We start from the raw sequence: 23,014 nt of genomic DNA, 5'->3' as shown, positions 1-23,014 counted from the left end.
GATTTTAATACAGTAGAATTTGAAATAGTAATTTTACTTGGATTAGAAAAGCAATGCAAGTACACAAATATTCTTACTTCCCAGATGCTTTGTCTCTGTCATTCATTCTATTTTATAACTGTATAGAATCTTACTGCTAGGTTCTCTATTATTTTCTAGTACACTCGGCCCTCCGTATTCATGGGTTCCATATCTGTGAATTCAACCAACCGCAGATGGAAAAAAATTCCAGAAAGTTCCAAAATGCAAAACTTGATTTTGCCACCTGCAAACAGCTATTTACTTAGCATTTACATTGTATTAGGTATTATAAATAATCTAGAGATTATTTAAAGTATACTGGAGGATGTACATAGCTTATATGCAAAAACTATGCCATTTTATGTAAGGGACTTGAGCATCCATAGATTTTGGTATCCATGGGGGCCCTGGAACCAATCCCCCATGGATACCAAGGGACACCTGTACACCAATGCCCACCTCGCTCAGCTACCTTCAGCCTAGACAGTAATCACACTTCTGGTCCTGAGACAGCAGGGAGCAGTACTCAATCTAGAGACAGCAGCCAGTAAAACAAGGGCTAAGAACAATGACCACTGGCACTTTGTGCTATCAAAGCAATGAATGGGACTGGGTGACAATAAGGATGTGAGGATGTTTTCTAGATTCTTCAGTAGACGTCAGCAGATAGGAGAGATTCTAATGTAACAACTGATATTAAGTAAATAAGAATATAAATCTGATTGATGGGTATATATGAAGTGATCATAAATCACCCTCAAAAGTTGGCTCTAAATGGCCTCCTGATTATACCACCACTGTCTAACAGAACTTTCTATGATGATGGAACTCTGATCAGTGGACTGGAATTGCAGAATGCCATATTCCTATATCTACACCTTCATATGATAGCCATTAGTAACATACACTTCTTGAGCATCTGAAATGCAGCTAGTAAGAATGAGGAACTGAATTTTAAATTTTACTTAATTTAAATAGAAATAACTAGCACATGTAACTAATGGTTATTATATTGAGCAATGTAGATCTATACCACTGTTATCATCTAATATTGCTAAGGAAACAACAATCAATTGTAGGCAATAAAAAACCAAAATGAACATAAAAATCATGAGGATGTGAACTTTGTTACTGTTTCCCTAGCAGCTAGCACACAGTAGGCATTTAATACGTTTTTTTTTTTTTTTTTTTTTTTTGGTATGCGGGCCTCTCACTGCTGTGGCCCCTCCCGCTGCGGAGCACAGGCTCCGGACGCACAGGCCCAGCGGCCAAGGCTCACGGGCCCAGCCGCTCCGCGGCACGCGGTATCCTCCCAGATGGGGGCACGAACCCGCGTCCCCTACGTCAGCAGGCGGACTCCCAACCACTGCGCCACCAGGGAAGCCCTAATACATGTATTTTTGAATGAGTTATTATTAGTGATTTCAGAGGTGAATAAAATATACCTGGTAGTAATAAAGAAAAAAAAATCAGTAGCACCTCCACCCCCACAAGAATAAAATTCTACTAATAAATATTGTGGAAACAATTATACCATGGGAATATTATGCTAGAAATTGTATAGAGATCTTAACAGTTATTTTTAAAATGCTTTTTAAATATTTTATTCTTAAGTCCAATAACAAAGGAGGCTTTTGAGAGTCTATCAATTATTCTTCTACCCGGGCCAACTTACCAACAAGTCAAAAACCTCATTGACATCTTTCCCCCGAATTTCAATGCCATTGATCTCCAGAACTTCATCCCCTTCATGTAACAGACCACTTTTTTCTGCAGCACCTCCTTTTACTATCCGACTAATGATGACAGAATCCATTTCATTACGAACTGTAGCACCCTTAAAAAAATTCAATAGCCAATATTTAAATAAAAATGCAATATTTTTGTTCAACATTTCCTCATTTTTTAATTTTTATTTTTCCACAATTCTAGCCTTCAGTTATCTTGAGAAAAAATGTATTTACACAGCTAGAATAATCATGGCAATTAGGTTTGAAAGCTGATCATTTCCCCCACATTTTTTGCTTCAGAAGCATTCCATTTGTTAAAATTCTAAAATCAGACTTTTGAAGCATACAACAGCATAAAAATGCACTTGCTCAAAAACAATGTGAAAGCCTATAATCAAATTTGTTCTCTATATGCTGGATGCTATTCAAATGGTTATACTATATTTAGGTATAATTAGTGAACATGACTTGTAACTAAAAGTCTTTTTAAATTCAAAATATCATAAAGAGGTGAATACTAATCTGGTTAATTATCAAAATGTTAAATATTATAGCTGCATCCAATTCACATTAAAATGTATTAAACATTAATATTTATTACACAAATTGGAAGTACAACTGCAATATATACACTCAAAAACTGGAAATATGAAATACAGAATAAAGCTTGAAAGTAGACAGTTTGTAACACTTTTCTCCTGAACTTTTATTTTAAAATTTTGTCATAACATTCCCAATTTCTTTCTTTCTGGTGGGGAAAAACCTAGTTACATAAAATGCCCTTTAATAAAATACAGTCCCTATTTCATGTACCACACTGTGCAAGACAATTTGAGAACTTAGGATTCAAAAATATTTCTCTGAAAATAAAGAAAATTAAGTCAATGATAGCAGACTAACAGAAAGACATTCTACATATAAAAACTACAAAATATTAACATTAAACAATGCATACTTCTAAGTATATGTGAAGTATGTAAGTAATCACATTGAATGAAAAGAGCAGACATTCCACTGTTTTTTTAAAAAGCTGACAGACTAATGAAGCAGATTACTTGTCCCTTCTTTGTTCAACAATTACTACACAAGCTATTATTTTCATCAAATTATGGGTGAGAAAAGATGAACAAATTATTTCTCAGATGAATAAGGAGTATGAGGAAGAACATAAAAGAATTCCAAAAAATTAGCCTCCAAAGAGAAAAACTACCAGAAATGTAAAGGGTCTTCAACTATCTGCCATACACAAGACCCCTGTGTAGAAAGGATCTTATATCAGAGATGTGGGACACTTACCAATGGAATATCTCGAGCCTTTTCTATACGAACTATTTTTACAGTTTCTCCTCCATATTGGCCAATGCTTTCATAAACTCTCTCATCTGTAATGGGCTCTAGCTGCATTTCCTGCTCAGCAACCTTATCATGGGCCAGTAAAAGTGCCTGTTTCAAAGAAACCCATAGCATTTAAAGTAACAGCATGATTTATTTCTGTAGAGAGATTTTAACCTAATCATGTACATAGTATCATGAAACCTTTAAAAGAAGTGCTGTAATTAATTATATATTCAGATCTCTTTCCAAACTTTCCAACTGAAGTACAGATGCAACCCTGTATCTTTTATAGCTAATAATAATTAAGATTTGTTAGGTATAATAGGGAATACTCTGGGATGAGTTCTGAAGGTCTAAAATGCTTATTAAACTTCATAAAAAACAAAATTACCTCAAGGGTCCAACATCATAGATAATTAAAATTTATGGAAAAATATGACCAAAAAAGGGAGGAATTTGTAAAGAATAATAAGTTGTTTCAAAAATAATGTGGTTAATTTTAAGTACAAAAATATATAATCCAACAATAATTATTCTGCAGTGGGAGTTGAAAGCAATCAAAACAGTATACATTAATATTTGAGGTCTCTTTTAGCCCAAGAGACTCTGATTCAAAGTGATTTTGGATGCTGGAAAAACCACATATATGATGCTCTCTCCATTTTCTACCTGAATATGTGGAGCATTCAGCAAAGCAGTTAATTCTTGTCCTTCCTTCTGGTGGATTGGCTTCAAAACAGTTTGTACCTAAGAAACAAAGAATATTCTTCCTAGGTTATAGAAACTATCACCAGCATTTATAAAGATTTTTATTTTTAAAAAAGGTATGATTTAAAATTGTAAAAACTGGAAAACGGGTTCAAGATGGCGGAGTAGAAGGATGTGCACTTGCTCCCTCTTCCAAGAGCACCAGAATCACAACTAACTGCTGAACAATCATTGACAGGAAGACACTGGAACTCACCAAAAAAGATACCCCACATCCAAAGACAAAGGAGAAGCCACAATGAGACAGCAGGAGGGGTGCAATCACAATAAAATCAAATCCCATAACTGCTGGGTGGGTGACTCACAAACTGGAGAACACTTACACCACACAAGTCCACCCACGAGAGTAAAAGTTCTGAGCCACATGTCAGGCTTCCCAACCTGGAGGTACGGTAAAGGGAGGAGGAATTCCTAGAGAATCAGACTTTGAAGGCAGGACTTCCACAGGACTGGGGGAAACAGACACTCCACTCTTGGAGGGCACACACAAAGTAGTGTGCCCACTGGGACCCAGGGGAAGGAGCAGTGACCCCATAAGAGACTGAACCAGACCTACCTGAGAGTGTTGGAGGGTCTCCTGCAGAGGCGGGGGGTGGCTGTGGCTCACTGTGAGGACAAGGACACTGGCAGCTGAAGTTCTGGGAAGTACTCCTTGGTGTGAGCCCTCCCAGAGTCTGCCATTAGCCACACCAAAGAGCCACATAGGCTCCAGTGCTGTGTTGCCTCAGGCCAAACAACCAGCAGGGAGGGAACCCAGCCCCACCAATCAGCAGACAAGAAGATTAAAATTTTACTGAGCTCTGCACACCAGAGCAACACCCAGCTCTACCCACCACCAGTCCCTCCCATCAGGAAACTTGCACAAGCCTCTTAGATAGCCTCATCCAACAGAGGGCAGACAGCAGAAGCAGGAAGAACTCCAATCCTGCAGCCTGTGGAACAAAAGCCACATTCACAGAAAGACAAGATGAAAAGGCAGAGGGCTATGTACCAGATAAAGGAACAAGATAAAACCCTAGAAAAACAACTAAATGAAGTGGAGAAAGGCAAACTTCTGGAAAAAAAATTCAGAATAATGATAGTGAATATGATCCAGGACCTCAGAAAAAGAATGGACGCAAAGGTAGAGAAGATGCAAGAAATGTTTAACAAAAACCTAGAAGAATTAAAGAACAAACAAACAGAGATGAACAATACAATAAGTGAAGTGAAAAATACGCTAGAAGGAATCAATAGCAGAAGAACAGAGGCAGAAGAACAGACAAATGACCTGGAAGACAGAATGGTGGAATTCACTGCCACAGAACAGAACAGAGCAAAGAAAAAAGATTGAAAAGAAATGAAGACAGCCTAAGAGACCTCTGGGACAACATTAAGTGCAACAACATTCGCATTACAGGGGTCCCAGAAGGAGAAGAGAGAAAGGACCCGAAAATATATTGAAAGAGATTATAGTCGAAAACTTCCCTAACACGGGAAAGGAAATAGCCACTCTCCAGAAGCGCAGAGAGTCCCAGGCAGGATAAACCCAAGGAGAAACATGCCAAGAAACATAGTAATCAAACTGACAAAAAGTTAAAGACAAAGAAAAATTATTGAAAGCAGCAAGGGAAAAATGACAAGTAACATATAAGGGAACTCCCATAAGGCTAACAGCTGATTTTTCAGCAGAAACTCTACAAGCTAGAAGAGAGTGGCATGATATACTTAAAGTGATGAAAGGGAAGAACCTACAACGAAGATTACTCTACCCATCAAGGATCTCATTCAGATTCAACGGAGAAATCAAAAGCTTTACAGAGAAGCAAAAGCTAAGAGAATTCAGCACCACCAAACCAGCTCTACAACAAATGCTAAAGGAACTTCTCTAAGCGGGAAACACAAGAGAAGAAAAGGACCTACAAAAACAAACCCATAACAATTAAGAAAATGGTAACAGGAACATACATATTCATAATTACCTTAAACGTGAACGGATTAAATGCTCCAACCAAAAGACACAGATTGGCTGAATGGATACAAAAACAAGACCCATCTATATGCTGTCTACAAGAGACCCACTTCAGACCTAGGGACACATACGGACTGAAAGTGAGGGGATGGAAAAAGATATTCTATGCAAATGGAAATCAAAAGAAAGCTGGAGTAGCAATACTCATAAAAGATAAAATAGACTTTAAAATAAAGAATGTTACAAGAGACAAGGAAGGACACTACATAATGATCAAGGGATCAATCCAAGAAGAAGATATAACAATTATAAATATGTGCACCCAACATAGGAGCACCTCAATACATAAGGCAACTGCTAACAGCTATAGAAGAGGAAATCGACAGTAACAAAATAATAGTGGGGGATGTTAACACCTCACTTACACCAATGGATAGATCATCCAAATAGAAAATTAATACGGAAACACAAGCTTTAAATGACACAATAGACCAGATAGATTTAATTGACATTTGTAGGACATTCCATTCAAAAATAGCAGATTACACTTTCTTCTCGAGTGCACACAGAACATTCTCCAGGATAGATAACACCTTGGGTCACAAATCAAGCCTCAGTAAATTTAAGAAAACTGAAATCATATCAAGCATCTTTTCTGACCACAATGCTATGAGTTAAGAAATCAATTACAGGGAAAAAAACATAAAAAAACACAAACACATGGAGGCTAAACAATACATTAGTAAATAACCAAGAGATCACTGAAGAAATCAAAGAGGAAATAAAAAAATACCTAGAGACATATGACAATGAAAACATGATGATCCAAAACCTATGGGATGCAGCAAAAGCAGTTCTAAGGGGGAAGTTTATAACAATACAATTCTACCTCAAGAAAAAGAAAAATCTAAAATAAACAATCTAACCTTACACCTACAGGAACTAGAGAAAGAAGAACAAGCAAAACCCAAAGTTAGTAGAAGGAAAGCAATCATAAAGATCAGAGCAGAAATAAATGAAATAGAAACAAAGTAAACAATAGCAAAGATCAATAAAACTACAAGCTGGTTCTCTGAGAAGATAAACAAAATTGATAAACCATTAGCCAGACTCATCAAGAAAAAGAGGGAGAGGACTCAAATCAATAAAATTAGAAATGAAAAAGGAGAACTTACAACAGACACCGCAGAAATACAAAGCATCATGAGAGACTACTACAAGCAACTCTATGCCAATAAAATGGACAACCTGGAAAAAATGGACAAATTCTTAGAAAGGTATAACCTTCCAAGACTGAACCAGGAAGAAATAGAAAATATGAACAGACCAATCACAAGTAATGACATTGAAACTGTGATTAAAAATCTTCCAACAAACAAAAGTCCAGGACCAGATGGCTTCACAGGTGAATTCCATCAAACATTTAGAGAAGAGCTAACACTCATCCTTCTCAAACTCTTCCAAAAAATGTAGAGGAAGGAACATTTCCAAACTCATTCTATGAGGCCACCATCACCCTGATACCAAAACCAGACAAAGATACTACAAAAAAAGAAAATCACAGACCAATATCACTGATGAATACAGATGGAAAAACCCTCAACAAAATACTAGCAAACAGAATCCAACAACACATTAAAAGGATCATACACCACGATCAAGTGGGATTTATCCCAGGGATGCAAGGATTCTTCAATATACACAAATCAATCAATGTGATACACCATATTAACAAATTGAAGAAGAAAAACTGTATGATCATCTCAATTGATGCAGAAATAGTTTTTGACAAAATTCAACACCCATTTATGATACAAACTCTCCAGAAAGTGTCCATAGAGGGAACCTACTTCAACATAATAAAGGCCATATACAACAAACCCACAGCAAACATCATTCTCAATGGTGAAAAACTGAAAGCATTTCCTATAAGATCAGGAACAAGACAAGGATGTCCACTCTCGCCACTATTATTCAACACAGTTTTGGAAGTCCCAGCCACAGCAATCAGAGAAGAAAAAGAAATAAAAGGAATACAAATTGGAAAAGAAGAAGTAAAACTATCACTGTTTGCAGATGACATGATACTATACATAGAGAATCCTAAAGATGCCACCAGAAAACTTCTAGAGCTAATCAATGAATTTGGTAAAGTTGCAGGATACAAAATTAATGCACAGAAATCTCTTGCATTCCAATACACTAATGATGAAAAATCTGAAAAAGAAATTAAGGAAACACTCCCATTTACCACTGCAACAAAAAGAATAAAATACCTAGGAATAAACCTACCTAGGGAGGCAAAAAACCTGTATGCAGAAAGCTGTAAGACACTGATGAAAGAAATTAAAGATGATACAAACAGATGGAGAGATATGCCATGTTCTTGGAAGAATCAACATTGTGAAAATGACTATACTACCCAAAGCAATCTATAGATTCAATGCAATCCCTCTCAAATTACCTATGGCATTTTTTACAGAACTAGAACAAAAAATCCTTAAATTTGTATGGAGACACAAAAGACCCCGAATAGCCAAAGCTGCTTGAGGGAAAAAAACGGAGCTGGAGGAATCAGACTCCCTGACCTCAGACTATACTACAAAGCTACAGTAATCAAGATAATATGGTACTGGCACAAAAACAGCAATACAGATCAATGGAACAGGATAGAAAGCCCAGAAATAAACTCACACACCTATGGTCAACTAATCTATGACAAAGGAGGCAAGGATATACAGTGGAGAAAAGACAGTCTCTTCAATAAGTGGTGCTAGGAAAACTGGACAGCTACACGTAAAAGAATGAAATTAGAACACTCCTGAACACCATACACAAAAATAAACTCAAAATGGATTAGAGACCTAATTGTAAGACTGGACACTATAAAAACTCTTAGAGGAAAACAAAGGAAGAACACTCTTTGACATAAATCACAGCAAGATCTTTTTTGACCCACTTCCTAGAGTAATGGAAATAAAAACAAAAATAAACAAATGGGACCTAATGAAACTTAAAAGCTTTTGCACAGCAAAGGAAACTACAAACAAGACAAAAAGACAACCCTCAGAATGGGAGAAAATATTTGCAAACCAATCAACAGACAAAAGATTAATCTCCAAAATATATAAAAAGCTCATGCAGCTTGATATTAAAAAAACAAACAACGCAATCCAAAAATGGGCAGAAGAGCTAAATAGACATTTCTCCAAAGAAGACATACAGATGGCCAAGAAGCACATGAAAAGCTGCTCAACATCACTAATTATTAGAGAAATGCAAATCAAAATTACAACGAGGTATCAGCTCACACCAGTTAGAATAGGCATCATCAGAAAATCTACAAACAACAAATGCTGGAGAGGGTGTGGAGAAAAGGGAACCCTCCTGCACTGCTGGTGGGAATGTAAATTGATACAGCCACTATGGAGAACAGTATGGAGGTTTCTTAAAAAACTAAAACTAGAACTACCATATGACCCAGCAATCCCACTACTGGGCATATACCCGGAGAAAACCATAGTTCGAAAAGACACATGCACCCCAATGTTCATTGCAGCAGTATTTACAACAGCCAGGTCATGGCAGCAACCTAAATGCCCATCGACAGACGAATGGATAAAGAAGATGTGGTACATATACAGAATGGAATATTACTCAGCCATAAAAAGGAACGGAATTTGGTCATATTTAGAGACGTGGATGGATATAGAGACTGTCATACAGAATGAAGTAAGTCAGAAAGCGAAAAACAAGTATCGTATATTAACGCATATATGTGGAACCTAGAAAAATGGTACAGATGAACCGGTTTGCAGGGCAGAAATTGAGACACAGATGTAGAGAACAAACATATGAACACCAAGGGGGAAAAGTGGTGGTGGGGGGGTGATGAACTGGGAGATTGGGATTGACATATATACACTAATATGTATAAAATGGATAACTAATAAGAACCTGCTGCTTAAAAAAAAATTGAAAAGAAATTGTAAAAACTACTTGTAAGAAAGAAAAGCACTAAAGAGAATTATAACTTTAAAAAAGTATTTTTTTCTCACAGAGTTTTCAATCTTGTTACCTGATTGACAATAGCATTTTTAGTTATGCCTATGAATGAGGTATTTCCTTCTTGAAAATTTCTGCAAACATACTACGTAAAAGAGACTAATATTGATTATATAAGGGAAGAACTGTCCTAACAGTTATGTTGCTATTTTATAGTGTTTTAATCATATGTTTATGTAACTACATTTTAAATCAGAGATGACATTTTAAAGAGTTACAGTCTAACAGATAAATTTATATGAGAGTAATGAAACAACCACCATACTACAGTGAATCACATTAAAAAATTTACCCAAGTCAAGCAATTCCTGCACTCCTAGGATAAACTCCACTTGATTATGAAAAATTTTTCTTAGTCTTTGTTTCCTCACCTGTAGATTGGCACCTACAATGTAAGGTTCTTAAAAGATTGAGATAATCCACATAAACTGCTTAGCACACTACCTAGCACATAGTAAATTATTACCTTAATATATTTCTAGATGTGAGTTACTCACATTTTAAGATTTGTATATTAATGTTCAAAAACTGGATTAGAGACTTGGTGAGCATAGTTATATACACTGGTTTACAGAGCTGTTTTTAGTATCTATACTATTCTAGCACAATGAGTTGGGAAATAGTCAACATTTATACATGAAAACAGTTTATTTAACGTAAGACTCATATGTTCCTTAATGTTTTGATAGAGCTTGTAAAATTATCTGGGCCTGGTAGTTTATTTTAGGGGTGGATTTCCAACTTTCAATTTTATCTATAGTTACTACTTTTTTGGGTTATCTTTTCTTAAGTCACTTTTGGCAATATACATTTTCTTACAAAAACCACCCACTTGACAGCACTTTCACATTTAGTGACATAAAGCTGCAATTATAATTTTTTACTCTCCTGTGTTTGCATCTATGCTTCTTTTTTCTTTCCTAACGTTATTAGTATTTTTTCTTCATCTAACTTGTCTAAGGTTTCTCTATTTTCTTGTACTTGCCAACAAACCAGTTTTTGATGTTAAATCTATTGTTCTTTCCATTTAAATAATTTAATTCCTTTTTTCTGCTTTAGTTTATTTCCCTTTTCAATTTCTAATCACTTGAGCTGTATGTTCAGTCGAATTATTTTCCATCTTTTTTTCTACCATAAATATTTAAAGGTACAAATTTGCTCTGTGGACTAGTTTTCCTCAAAGATTATACTATATATGTTTTCATTATTAATACCTCTGATTTTCTTCCTTTCTGTACTTCCTAACTAGAGTACCAAAAAGAGCACTTTGCAGCAATGCAGATTAACAAAGCCAAAATTATCATCATGAATGAAAACATATAGAAGTAAATTAATATATAGTGTAATTTTTTAATAAAACTAACTCACGATTGGGACTTCCCTGGTGGCGCAGTGGTTAAGAATCTGCCTGCCGGTGTGGGGGACACGGGTTTGATCCCTGGTCTGGGAAGATCCCACATGCCACGAAGCAACTAAGCCTGTGCACCACAATTACTGAGCCTGCACTCCAGAGTCCGCGAGCCACAACTGCTGAGCCCGGTGCTAAAAATACTGAAACTCGCGCGCCTAAAGCCCATGCTCCACAACAAGAGAAGCCACCTCAGTGAGAAGCCCGCGCACCGCAACAAAGAGTAGCCCCCTCTTGCCGCATCTAGAGAAAGCCTGTGCACAGCAGCAAAGACGCAACGCAGCCAAAATTTAATTAATTAATTAATTAATTAATTAAAACCAAAGTAACTCATGATTAGAACAGGAATCTAGTAATTCTCTAATACCTCTTATGGTTATTTTAAATAATTTTTAAAGTAATTCCCCTATTAAACCTAAGAGATGATAATTTTGGGATTAACTAATTTGACCACAAGTAGATCATAGCAATGGCAGCATCAAAATTAGCCTGTCCTCTGGTTTTGGTACCTAGAAAAACATGTTTCTAAATGTAGAGTTCTATATGTATAAACAGGGGGGCACAGCAATTATTATCTTTTGCAAGAATTCGATTAAAGTCTTACTAATGGTCAAGTGCAGTAATCCAAAACTGTGAATAATTAAATGCTGATTTTTTAAATATATCAAATCCCAGTTAATTTAAAATGAAATTTATAGTCCCTAAGAAAGTAATCCTGAGGGAGAAAGAAAATTTTGGATTAGAAATGCACCAATGGTGAAGAAAATGTACAAAGTCAACTCAATAATTTTGTGTATAGACACTTTTTTCCTGCTGTACGCGGGCCTCTCACTGCTGTGGCCTCTCCCGCTGCGGAGCACAGGCTCCGGACGCACAGGCTCAGCGGCCATGGCTCACGGGCCCAGCTGCTCCAGCTGCTCCGCGGCATGTGGGATCTTCCCGGACCGGGGCACGAACCCGTGTCCCCTGCATCGGCAGGCGGACTCTCAACCACTGCGCCACCAGGGAAGCCCTATCTTTACCTTTTTATTTATTTATTTATTTTATTTGGCTGCACTGCACAGCTTGTAGGATCTTAGTTCTCCTACCAGGGATTGAACTTGGGGCCATGGCAGTGAAAGTGCCAAGTCCTAACCACTGGACTGCAGGGGAATTCCCTCCTATTTTTACTTTTAAATCAGTTCCTAGCACCTCTGAGATAGTCCCTTCTAAAGAAATTTCAACTCCTGTTAAGTGCTTATATCCCTCCCCTATTAATCCAGTTGTTGCCTATTTTAGTGTCAACATACAACATGAGCTACTTCTACAAAGGCCTAAGGAATTAAAAGGCTATTCTTACATCATACTGGCTCCTTTCCATTAGGTTATAAAAATGCTCTAATCTCTTATCTAAAAAAAAAAAGTTCCCTCTTGATCTTGTACTCTTCTCTAGCTAAAATACCTTCTCTATTTTCCTTCAGAGCATTTTAAACTAATTTTTTTAAATTACAGAAATGGTATATGTTAAATGTGAAAAATCAGAAAATAGATAATCCAAAAGAAGGAAATAAAACTCACCATAATCCCCAAACCTAGGGAGAATCATTTGGTATATATCCTCCTATATTCTTATACTTGTTTTTACCAAAATATTCACCAAGAGATATACATCTGACAGGAGGACTTGTAACTAGAGTACATTAAGAACTCTTACAACTCAATAAAATTTACAATATGATTTTTAAAATGGGAAAAAGATCAAAATATTTTCCAAAAGAAGATAGGGAAACAGCTTATGAAAAAATGCTCAACATATGCAAATGCAAACTAAAACAAGATACTGTTACACATCTGCTAGAATAATAAAATGGAAATAACCTAAATATCCACCAATAGGAGAGTGGTTTAACAAATTGTAGGCTATGCATACGATGGAATACTACTCAACAAGAAGTTCAAACTACTAATACATGCAACACACTGATGAATTTGAAAAACATTATACTAACCAAAACAAGTCAGATATAAAAGACTACATATTATTTTATTCCACTTATATGAAATTTCCAGAAAAGGCAAATCTGTAAAAACAGAAAACAGATCACTGGCTGCCTAGGGCCTGGGGAGTGGGAAGTGGTTACTGTCTACAAAGGAAATTAAGGGAGCTTTATGCATTCACGGATGTTTCTATAACTTGATTGTGGTGGTAGATTACACAGGTGTATACATGTGCCAAAAATATTGAACTATATAATGAAGCATACCAATTTTAAGTGTATGTAAATTATATCTCAATAAAGTTGGTTATCAAAAACAATACACCCATAACCTCAAAACTATGAGAAAATCTTTGTCTATATCCTTTACTGCTTACTTTTACCAGAATGAGATCATGCTAGTCATACTGTCATCTGATTTAAAATTGTTGATGTGACTGTAACCCCAATAGGTTGAGCTCTTTGAAGATGGAACTGTATCTTATTCAGCTTTGTATCTGGCTATTGGCAGAATGCCTGGCAAACAGCACTCAATGTTTGATGAATTCAGTACAAAGAAGAACAGGCAGGAAGTCACCCTTGATGCCTCTTTTACCTTTATTCTCCACATGGGGACAATCTGTTCTATTAATTTATTTTAATTTATTTTAATTTATTTCTTTTATTTTATTTATTTTTGGCTGTATTGGGTCTTTGTTGCTGTGCATGGGCTTTCTCTAGCTGCGGCGAGCAGGGGCTACTCTTCGTTGCAGAACGCGGGCTCTAGGTGCACAGGCTTCAGTAGTTGTGGCTCACGGGCTCTAGAGTGCAGGCTCAGTAGTTGTGGCACATGGGCTTAGCTGCTCCACGGCATGTGTGATCTTCCCAGACCAGGGCTCAAACCAGTGTCTCCTGCATTGGCAGGCGGATTCTTAACCACTGCACCACCAGGGAAGCCCTAATTTTCTACTTAAATATTTCTTCACTTCATGTTCAATGGCTATTCAAAATCTTACATCTGGACAATTACACGAGCCTCCATACTCTAAGCCAGACTCCATTCTTGATCTCACACATCTCCCACAATGTTATCAGAATAATACTTTAAACTGGAAGCCTGTTTATATCAAACTCTTGTTTAAAATCCTTTGGTAGCTCTGCAATCACTTATAAATTTCTTGCTTTGAACTCTCCTTTAGTGGCTTTTGTGTATTAAATTTGAGAAACACATCAACATCTAGACAAGAAAATTACCTATATATCCACCACCCAGAGATAGCCTTGTTAATTTATTATTTCTCTCAATATCTCTTTGCCTGCATTTTCAAATAGGATATCTGTGTGTATACACATTTTATCTATACTTTAATAAGCCTCATGTTGACTACCAAATGAATCAAGGTTTTAGTTTTTCAAAGTAACTAATTAAACCTATTCACATTTTCCCTGTTCCCCTACAACATTATATTTCATGACTTTTTCTTGTTTTACTGCACTAGCTAGTACCTCCAGAAAAATGTTGAATACTAGTGGTGAGAGTCCGTAGATTCCTTTTATTATTCCAGGCTTAAAAAGCAACATGTTGAGGACTTCCCTGGTGGCACAGTGGTTAAAAAATCTGCCTGCCAGTGCAGGGGACACGTGTTCGAGCCCTGGTCCGGGAAGATCCCACATGCCATGAAGCAACTAAGCCCGTGCACCACAACTACTGAGCCTACGCTCTAGAGCCTGAGGCCACAACTACTGAGCCCGTGTGCCACAACTACTGAAGCCCGCGCGCCTAGAGCCTGTGCTCCACAACAAGAGAAGCCACCGCAATGAGAAGCCTGTGCACCGCAATGAAGAGCAGCCCCTGCTCACTGTCACTAGAGAAAGCCCACGCGCAGCAACAAAGACCCAACGCAGTCAAAAATTAAAAAAAAAAAAAGCAACATGTTGGGTGTTTCATCATTAGGTAAGATGCTCCCTATTAGTTTCTGATATTGTTCTTCATCAAGTTAACAAAATGTACCTGGTTTTCTAAGAATTCTCATTATCAAGGAAAAGGTATTAAATTTTTTTCAGATGTCTTTTCTGCATCAAGTTGACCATATGGTTTTCTCCTTTCATCTATTCATGTAATTTAATTATTTTAAAATGTTTACCAATGTGGATCCATCATAAGAAAATTTAGACTTATTAATATGGCTTATCTGACCTTCAGGATCTGGACTCTATCTTGAAAATCATATCCTACTCCTTACTCATTGTTCAATAAATATGCCAGCCTTTCTCAGTCACTACTATCTTTGAACCCTTTGCCAGTGGAAAGGCTTTTCCTCTTTCTTGGGCTTTCAGGTAAATTCCCAACTGTCCTTCAAGACTTAGCATATTAAATTTTCTGTTTCTTCCTTCCTCCCAAATCTCCTCCTCTGCCATGTCTGCCTCTCCCCGACCCCTAGTGAAGTAGGCACATCTCATTATGCTCTTGGTACCTTTTTCATACTACCATCATAGTACTTCTCATTAGATTGTGATTGTTAACTCATTTTTCTTCCACAGTGAGAGTCTAACTCAATTTTCACTGGTTGATGGGCATCTGGGTTCTTTCCAGCTTCTAATGATTATCTGGCTGCTATGAACGTTTATGCTTAAGCCTTTGTGTGGATATGTTTTCATTTCTCTCAGGTACATACCCAGACATAAAAATGTTGGGTCACAGATATAGGTACTTTAGCTTTAGCAGACATTTCCAAACATTTTCCAAAGTGGCAGTACCAATTTATACTCCACCAGTAACATTATCAGAGTTTCAGTTCCTCCATAAGTTTGTTAAGATTTAACATTGCCAGTCTTTAAAAAAATTTTTTAGTCATTTTGGTGTCTATGCAGTAGTCTCTCATTTTGTTTTAATTTGCATTTCTCTATTAGCTAATGATGCTGAACTTTTCATACTTACTGGCTGTTGGGGTTTCCTCTTTTTGTGAAGTGTCTGTTCAAGTCCTTTGCCCATTAAAAAAAAAACTGAGTAGTCTCTTTGTTGTTAATTTGCGACAGTTCTTTTGGATGCAAGTTTTTGTTATATATATACTTATACACGTATATACCTCACTATCTCAAAATCAAATAATCAAATACCATTTTCTGGTCTGTTGGCTTGCATTTTTACTGGATAAGCAATAAGTTCATTTAACGAAACCCAGGTTCTCAACCTTTTCTTGATAAAAGCACTTTAATGATCAAAAAACTTGTTTTACATTTATTAATGAGTATCCTGGACTGTCAAAGATATAATCTGGATCTCAGTATCTGAAGTTTTCAGAAGCTGTATTATCTATTATATGATATTTAATATTTAACTGATATTTTAAGCTATAAAAACAAAGAACACTTCCTAATGTGTTAAGACATTCTTTCATCAAATTCTTGAGGTTTTTTTACTTACTTGGATTAAATTTCCATTTAAAAATGATATACTAACTGAAACATGAGGTAATTTCTTCCTTTAAATACTGTATATGAAAAAAGCTGGAATTATGAATGCTAAAAAGCAAAAAATTAGGCAATGGGCATATGAGTAGCCTAGTAGTCTCATCCCAGTCACAAAACCTCACCTGGCCTCAATATTCAGAAACATAAAACAGAAGGGTTGAATAAGGTCATTGTTAAGCTTTTCCAGCTGTAAAATAAAAGCAATGAGTCCATTTAACCTTCAGAATTTTGTTATCAGATTTAACACTCTTCTTTGATGAGTTCCAAGTACATCCTTTTCTCACATGTTATGCACTGTCAAGTCAGGGCTGCCACACAGTTGTGCAAGCACAACTCCAGGGGAAGTCATTCACTTTGTAGCACAACCGTATGTTGTTGCCCCAACTAGGTTAGTCATTTTGCACTCATTTTAAGACCAGTCTCAGCCCAATGTCACTAATCACCTACTATCCCACCACCACCAAAGCAATACAATTCTCAAGTATTACTGAAGGCTGTGAAAGCAAACTTTGAGAAAATCTCCTTGATATGGAATCAATACTTTTACAATTGTGAACCATGTACATGTTAACTATGCTAAATCTAATATTCAAAATTGAGTTTTTAAAGTCCTTTTTAACCATTTCTTTCTCTCTCAAAGCATTATTCTTTAAGCCACTTCTAGTTCTTTGCCTCTCAACTCCTAAAACCCTTTAAAGCTACATTGCCTCCTTTTTTTCCCTTTCTTTCCACCCTTTCTGTTGTGTCACTTTCTTCCAATGGAGCAATTTAAATCTCTCTTGCTTATATCATTCTCTTTTCTACCTACTTACTGTTCTTAACAAAACAAAGTCACAGTACCTAGCTGGATAAACCTTTCTCCTAAATGGGAAGAGAAGGATTACAATTATCTATTATGTATTCCTCCCAACCCTACACAATAAAAGTTACACTATATTTGTGAATAAATAAGATCAAAGTACTGTCAGCTATTTCAATCTCTATAAGGAATTTTCAGGAAACCCATTTAAACTATAAGTAAAACTACAGGGATAATTTATTAATGAAAAATTCTGCATATTTAATTTCAATAATAAAAAATGAGCACAAAGAATAGGTCTCAACTAGGTCTTTTAACTAGCAGATGGGAAATTTCCCCTCTAGGAACAGGTCCCTAGGTCACACTGCTATCCTGAGCAACATGAGACTTCTCTCTGCCACTCTTGCACATAGGACCTTCGCTCACTGTAAGCATCTAAATGAAGAAAATACATTCTGTGCTAATTCAAAAAGTGCCTCCTGACCTATTTTACGTGTCTGTAGCTCTGGAAGTCCTACCCTTCCCTCAGCCCATTTTCTGTTTTGTGTCTGGGTTCAGTGAAATAGATTTACCTGATGGGCTTCCAGAATTATTCATTTTTATAATACCAAAATAACTTAAAATCCTGTAATAATGACAGAATGTCCACCCCCCAAAAATAGGAGATGGCTTACTTACATCCTTTTAAAACCTTCAATTTAAAATATGTTTGCAGAGGGACTTCCCTGGTGGTCCAGTGGTTAAGACTCTGTGCTCCCTATGCAGGGGGCCCAGGTTTGATCCCCAGTCAGGGAACTAGATCCTGCATGCCACAACTAAAGATCCCACACACCACAACTAAAGATGCCGCGTGCTGCAACTAAGACCCGGCGCAGCCAAATAAATGTTTTTTAAAATAAATAAATAAAATAAAATACGTTTGCAAAACACATTAAACACTAAACATCAACAAGCAGCAGACACTAGAACTTAAATATCAGCATGTTAACACGAGAAACTCTCACTGTACATTAAAATTTAATTATTTTGGACCTTCTATACAGTATCTATAGAGGAAAAACTTCAAAATATCTACAAGTAACAAATCTTAGAAGTTACATATTTATGATACCTGATTATCGAATATAATTTAATCTCATCAGTATTCATTTATCTCAGTTTATAATGTATAATGCTTAAAATAAAACTATACTACAAGCATTAAAATTTTTCCCCTTTAGTAATTTAGACAAATATTTCTCTTACTATGCAAATATGTAGTTGTATATACAAATCTAATGCTATTCTCTTCATGAAACAGAGTCCTGACTGTGAACTAAGCATATATTTTTTTCAGGGTAAAATACACATAAGCAAATTTTTCCTAACACAATAAATTATTAACACGTGATCAGCAGTAATTAATTCTAACAAACCTTATATTCACACCAGTATTTTCCAAGAACGCTGCCTTACTATCACTAACAATTACTCTATGTCAATGAGATGTTCAGAATACATACCTCTTGTGCAAGATCTTGCGCATTGGAGATAAGAGGAAATGGAGGACTGGCCTTGTTCATGTGTACTGTGACAGCGTTGTGTATCTTAAATGCATTCTGGAAATCTTTATTTTGTACAAGTTGTAAAAGCAGTGAAATATCCTCCTGGCTCTGAGAATCTACCAAAGTATGTTGGATATGTTTAAGTGAAGAAAACAGGTCTTCCACTTCTAGTAGGAGAAGGAAAAGGTATCCAAAAATTAATTTTCTGTCTTAATTCCACATGTATTTTAAAATAAAATTTCTTGAACCAATAACAATTAAAGTTTTCAAGAAAAACAAAACTTGCAAATATTTTTGAGTGTCAAATCACTGTCATTTTACTGATTTTTAAGTAAGACTTTAAAAATTATACAACAGAATAACATTTTTTTCAAGAATGTTTTAATTATGGAACTAATATATATCACTATAAAAATAAATGAAGGATAGAATACATAAATGAATAAAAATTTAAAACCACCAATAGTCCCATCACTTAGAAACAACTTAAAAAAAATCATACGGCATTTCCTTTTTTCATTTAACAGGACATTTTAATTGTTTTCCCACATCATCAAACAGTCTTTAAAAAACTTATAATGGCTCCATGATATTCTATTCTATGTCTAAACTAAAACTTATAATAACCATTACACTAAGTTGAGCATTCAGGGTGCTTCCAATTTTTTGCTAGTATAAGTAATGAGCATTTCTGTACATAATGATCACTGCTATGTACAGTAAAAATGTCTGAGATTCTGATGTTTCTTAAAATAATTCCAAGAAACAGAATTTTTAAATAAGATTCTGACATTTTAAAAGCCAAAGAGTTTTCTAGGGAGGCTTTACTAATTTATAACCCATTACCAAAATTTTTACCAATATTCAAAATTACCATTTTTAAAAACCTTCCATTTCTTTAACAGGGAGGTTGAAGTTTACTCAGGCACTTCTTTTGTGGTTCATAGAACTCTGATGAACATGTGAGTCTCCTAAAATTTTACTGAAAATTTGGGGCATGTGTACATATGCACGTTCCCATTAGTGTGCACTTGCAGCACATACATTTTTCTGGAAGAGGGTTATCCCCAAATGGTTAAGAACTACAGTTTATCTCTTCTCTGACCCCCAAGAGGTAGATATGTGCACATGTATACACTTTGTCACATTTGCTGGAAATAGTTTTCTAATTTTTCCATCTGTTAATTGCATTTGTGGTACCTTTATTGTAGAAGTTTTCGGCTGTTATGTGTTAAGAATGATCCACCTTTTCCTGTGTGATTTCTTTCACTGTCTAAGCTTATAAACTCCTTCCCCTAGGTCATTAAATGTTTACCTACATTTAAATTTTCTAATGGCTTCTATTTTGTAGTTAACTTCAATCTATCTGGAATTTTGTTATAGATTTGAGGGGAAATTTTAACTTCATTTCTTTTCTTCCAAATGGTTAACCAATTATTCTAACACCATTTATTGAATAATCCCTCCTTTTCCACTGATTTATGATACCACCAAATTCTTACATATATCAGGGTCTGTTTCTAGTCCACTGGTCTATCAGAACCACAATCTTCTTATAATAGTGTTATAGTCTTTGCTCATATTGATATGACAAATACTTGCTCATTACTTTTTCAAAAATGTCTTGACTTCAAATGAGCTACAGAATCATTTTTAAGATACCTCCTCACTCTCTATCTCCTATTCATCCAGAAAGAAAAACCTATTGAGATGCTGACTAAAATTAAAACTGTAAATGATTCTGGGAAAAACTTTCAGTAGATAGTATCTGTGTATATCTGTGTCTTATACAGTCACATTAAAAAAAAAAAGCAAAAACCTCTTGGTTTAAGTCTTTCCGTTAGTTTTCTTCACACAGGGCCTGTAGAAAAGTTACTGATTCTTATTTATCTTGTATCCTACTAGTTAACAGTTGTTAAATATTTTATAGGTGAGAATAGCTCTTCTGTTGATTCTGAAGTTCCCTATCTTTTCCCCCCAAATCAAAACAGCTTTAGCTCTCCTTATAAAAATTATATATGCTCTTTAGTAATTTAAAATGTACCAAAAAACTGGAAAAAAAAATTGAAAGTCAAAACTGTCATTTGAATGACCTAAGAAGTTGTGATCCAGAACTAAATAAAACTTGAGAAATAGTCAGAATTTAACCATAAGTTAATGTTATCTACAAGAGTAGACAGAATATAGATAGGGGAAATTTAAAGATGTTGGTCAAAGAGTACAAACTGTCAGTTTTAAGGTGAATAAGTTCTGAGGATCTAATGGACAGCAATGGTGACTACAGTCAATAATACTGTACTGTATACTTGAAATTTGCTGAGAGTACATCTTAAGTATCCTCACCACACACACAAAAGGTAACTATGTGAGGTGATGGATGTGTTAATCAACTTAATTGTGGTAAATATTTCACAATATCACATCGTACACTTTAGATATATAAAATTTTTTTGCCAACTATACTTCAATAAAGCTGGGGTGGGGGAAGAATACGGAGTGTCAGATTTCATCAAATTCGAAGAAGTTACCACAGAATTACCTAAGTGTATAAAGAATTCCCTGAGTATAAAGAATTCAATAGCCTTAAAGTATCTTTAGAGCAAAACAGGAAAACAATTAAATATCTTAAAAGGAAAAAGAATTACAAAACCAACAAAGTAGTTAAAGTAATTGACTACAATCTTAAGGAGAGGATAGACTTTCTGAGTGGATACTGAGACTTCTGTTTAAAATTTCAGTAATTGTTTAAAGGGTCTCAGCCTGGTTGTCAGGGCAATGAGAAAATCAGGAGCTTCAGGATCTCGCTGCTGAATGAAATCAATAAGCAACTTTAGACAGACCAGAAGGTAACAAACTCCCTACTATGTCTCTTCAAGCCCAGGGGGATTTAAAATTTTAGAGACAAAGGAACTTCTACATAATCTCTGTGTACCAAAGCCACCCACAGACACTAAAATACTGACATTAAAAAAAATTTTTTTTATCTCTAGTCATACCTCTCATCTATAACTACTGGTATTATTTTGTTATACTATACATATATAGCCTTTCAGACTTGTAAAAAATGCTGATCTTAACCATAGAGGTCACATTGTAAATGTTGTTTTGTAATCTGATATTTTCCAATGTCTTTAGAATAAATTCTTAGGATAAAATTATTTATCAAATAATAAAAACATTTAAAACTCTGATACATATTGCCGAACTGCCCTACAGATTTGTACTAACTCATACTCCTACCACCAAAGAACCTGAGTGCCTGTTTCTACAAACAGCCCAAATTTTTCACTTTTGGTGATCTGGTTAGGAAAACATGTATTTCTTTGTCTAGTAGTGACATTTAATGTATTTTCACAAGGTTAACAGTCATTTATATTTCTTCTTTCATTGATTTTCTCCTTATCTTTTGACCATTTTTCTACTAGATTCTTTTCCTTAATGACTAGAATTACAGAGATTATATAAATATCCCTGCAGTCTTAAGCAGAATGTACTAAATAAATTTTCTTGCTATATCAGAACAATGGTTTTTAATCAAGGATATTTATGAGAATCACTAAGGAAATTTACAAAGATATTTATGTCCTGAGTTCTACCTCAAACACAATCAGAATCTCCTTTGTCTTCTTTAATTATATATATATATATATATATATTTTTTAAAGTTGACTATGTACCCTTCTGGTTAAGAACCAATGACTTACAGGCTTTATTAACAGCAGTTATTGTAATATTTTAAGACATGATATACTTGGGAATAACTAAAGCACTCACACCTATTTTCTTCTATACTAAATAACCTTGATTGCTATATTGAATTTTTGTGTCTGCTTTATAGTTATTCTAGTTCCTCCTTTGCAACTATTCAGTATTTCCTTTTGTTGCCCTCTCTTACTTCCGTAGTAAACACAGCACATAATTTTCATTTTTAGAGTATTTTACGCACAAATAAAACACTGTAGTCATA

At 35.4% G+C, this 23,014-nt stretch overlaps 1 protein-coding gene across 1 annotated transcript in view; it reads right to left on the bottom strand.

Moving 5' to 3' along the window:
* Positions 1 to 23,014, bottom strand: part of PALS1 (protein associated with LIN7 1, MAGUK p55 family member) — a 70,911-nt gene that overhangs the window by 30,804 nt on the left and 17,093 nt on the right. Inside the window, exons 3-6 of the mRNA XM_079699350.1 lie at positions 19,006 to 19,214; positions 3,756 to 3,833; positions 3,048 to 3,194; positions 1,697 to 1,858 (exon numbers count right to left, since the gene is read on the bottom strand). Of these exons, the coding sequence (XP_079555476.1) occupies positions 1,697 to 1,858; positions 3,048 to 3,194; positions 3,756 to 3,833; positions 19,006 to 19,214 (596 nt within the window). The remainder of the gene's footprint in view (positions 1 to 1,696; positions 1,859 to 3,047; positions 3,195 to 3,755; positions 3,834 to 19,005; positions 19,215 to 23,014) is intronic.

The sequence above is a fragment of the Hyperoodon ampullatus genome (assembly GCF_949752795.1).
Source record: "Hyperoodon ampullatus genome assembly, chromosome: 3".
NCBI lineage: Eukaryota > Metazoa > Chordata > Mammalia > Artiodactyla > Ziphiidae > Hyperoodon > Hyperoodon ampullatus.
This window is presented reverse-complemented; position numbering and strand designations above follow the sequence as displayed.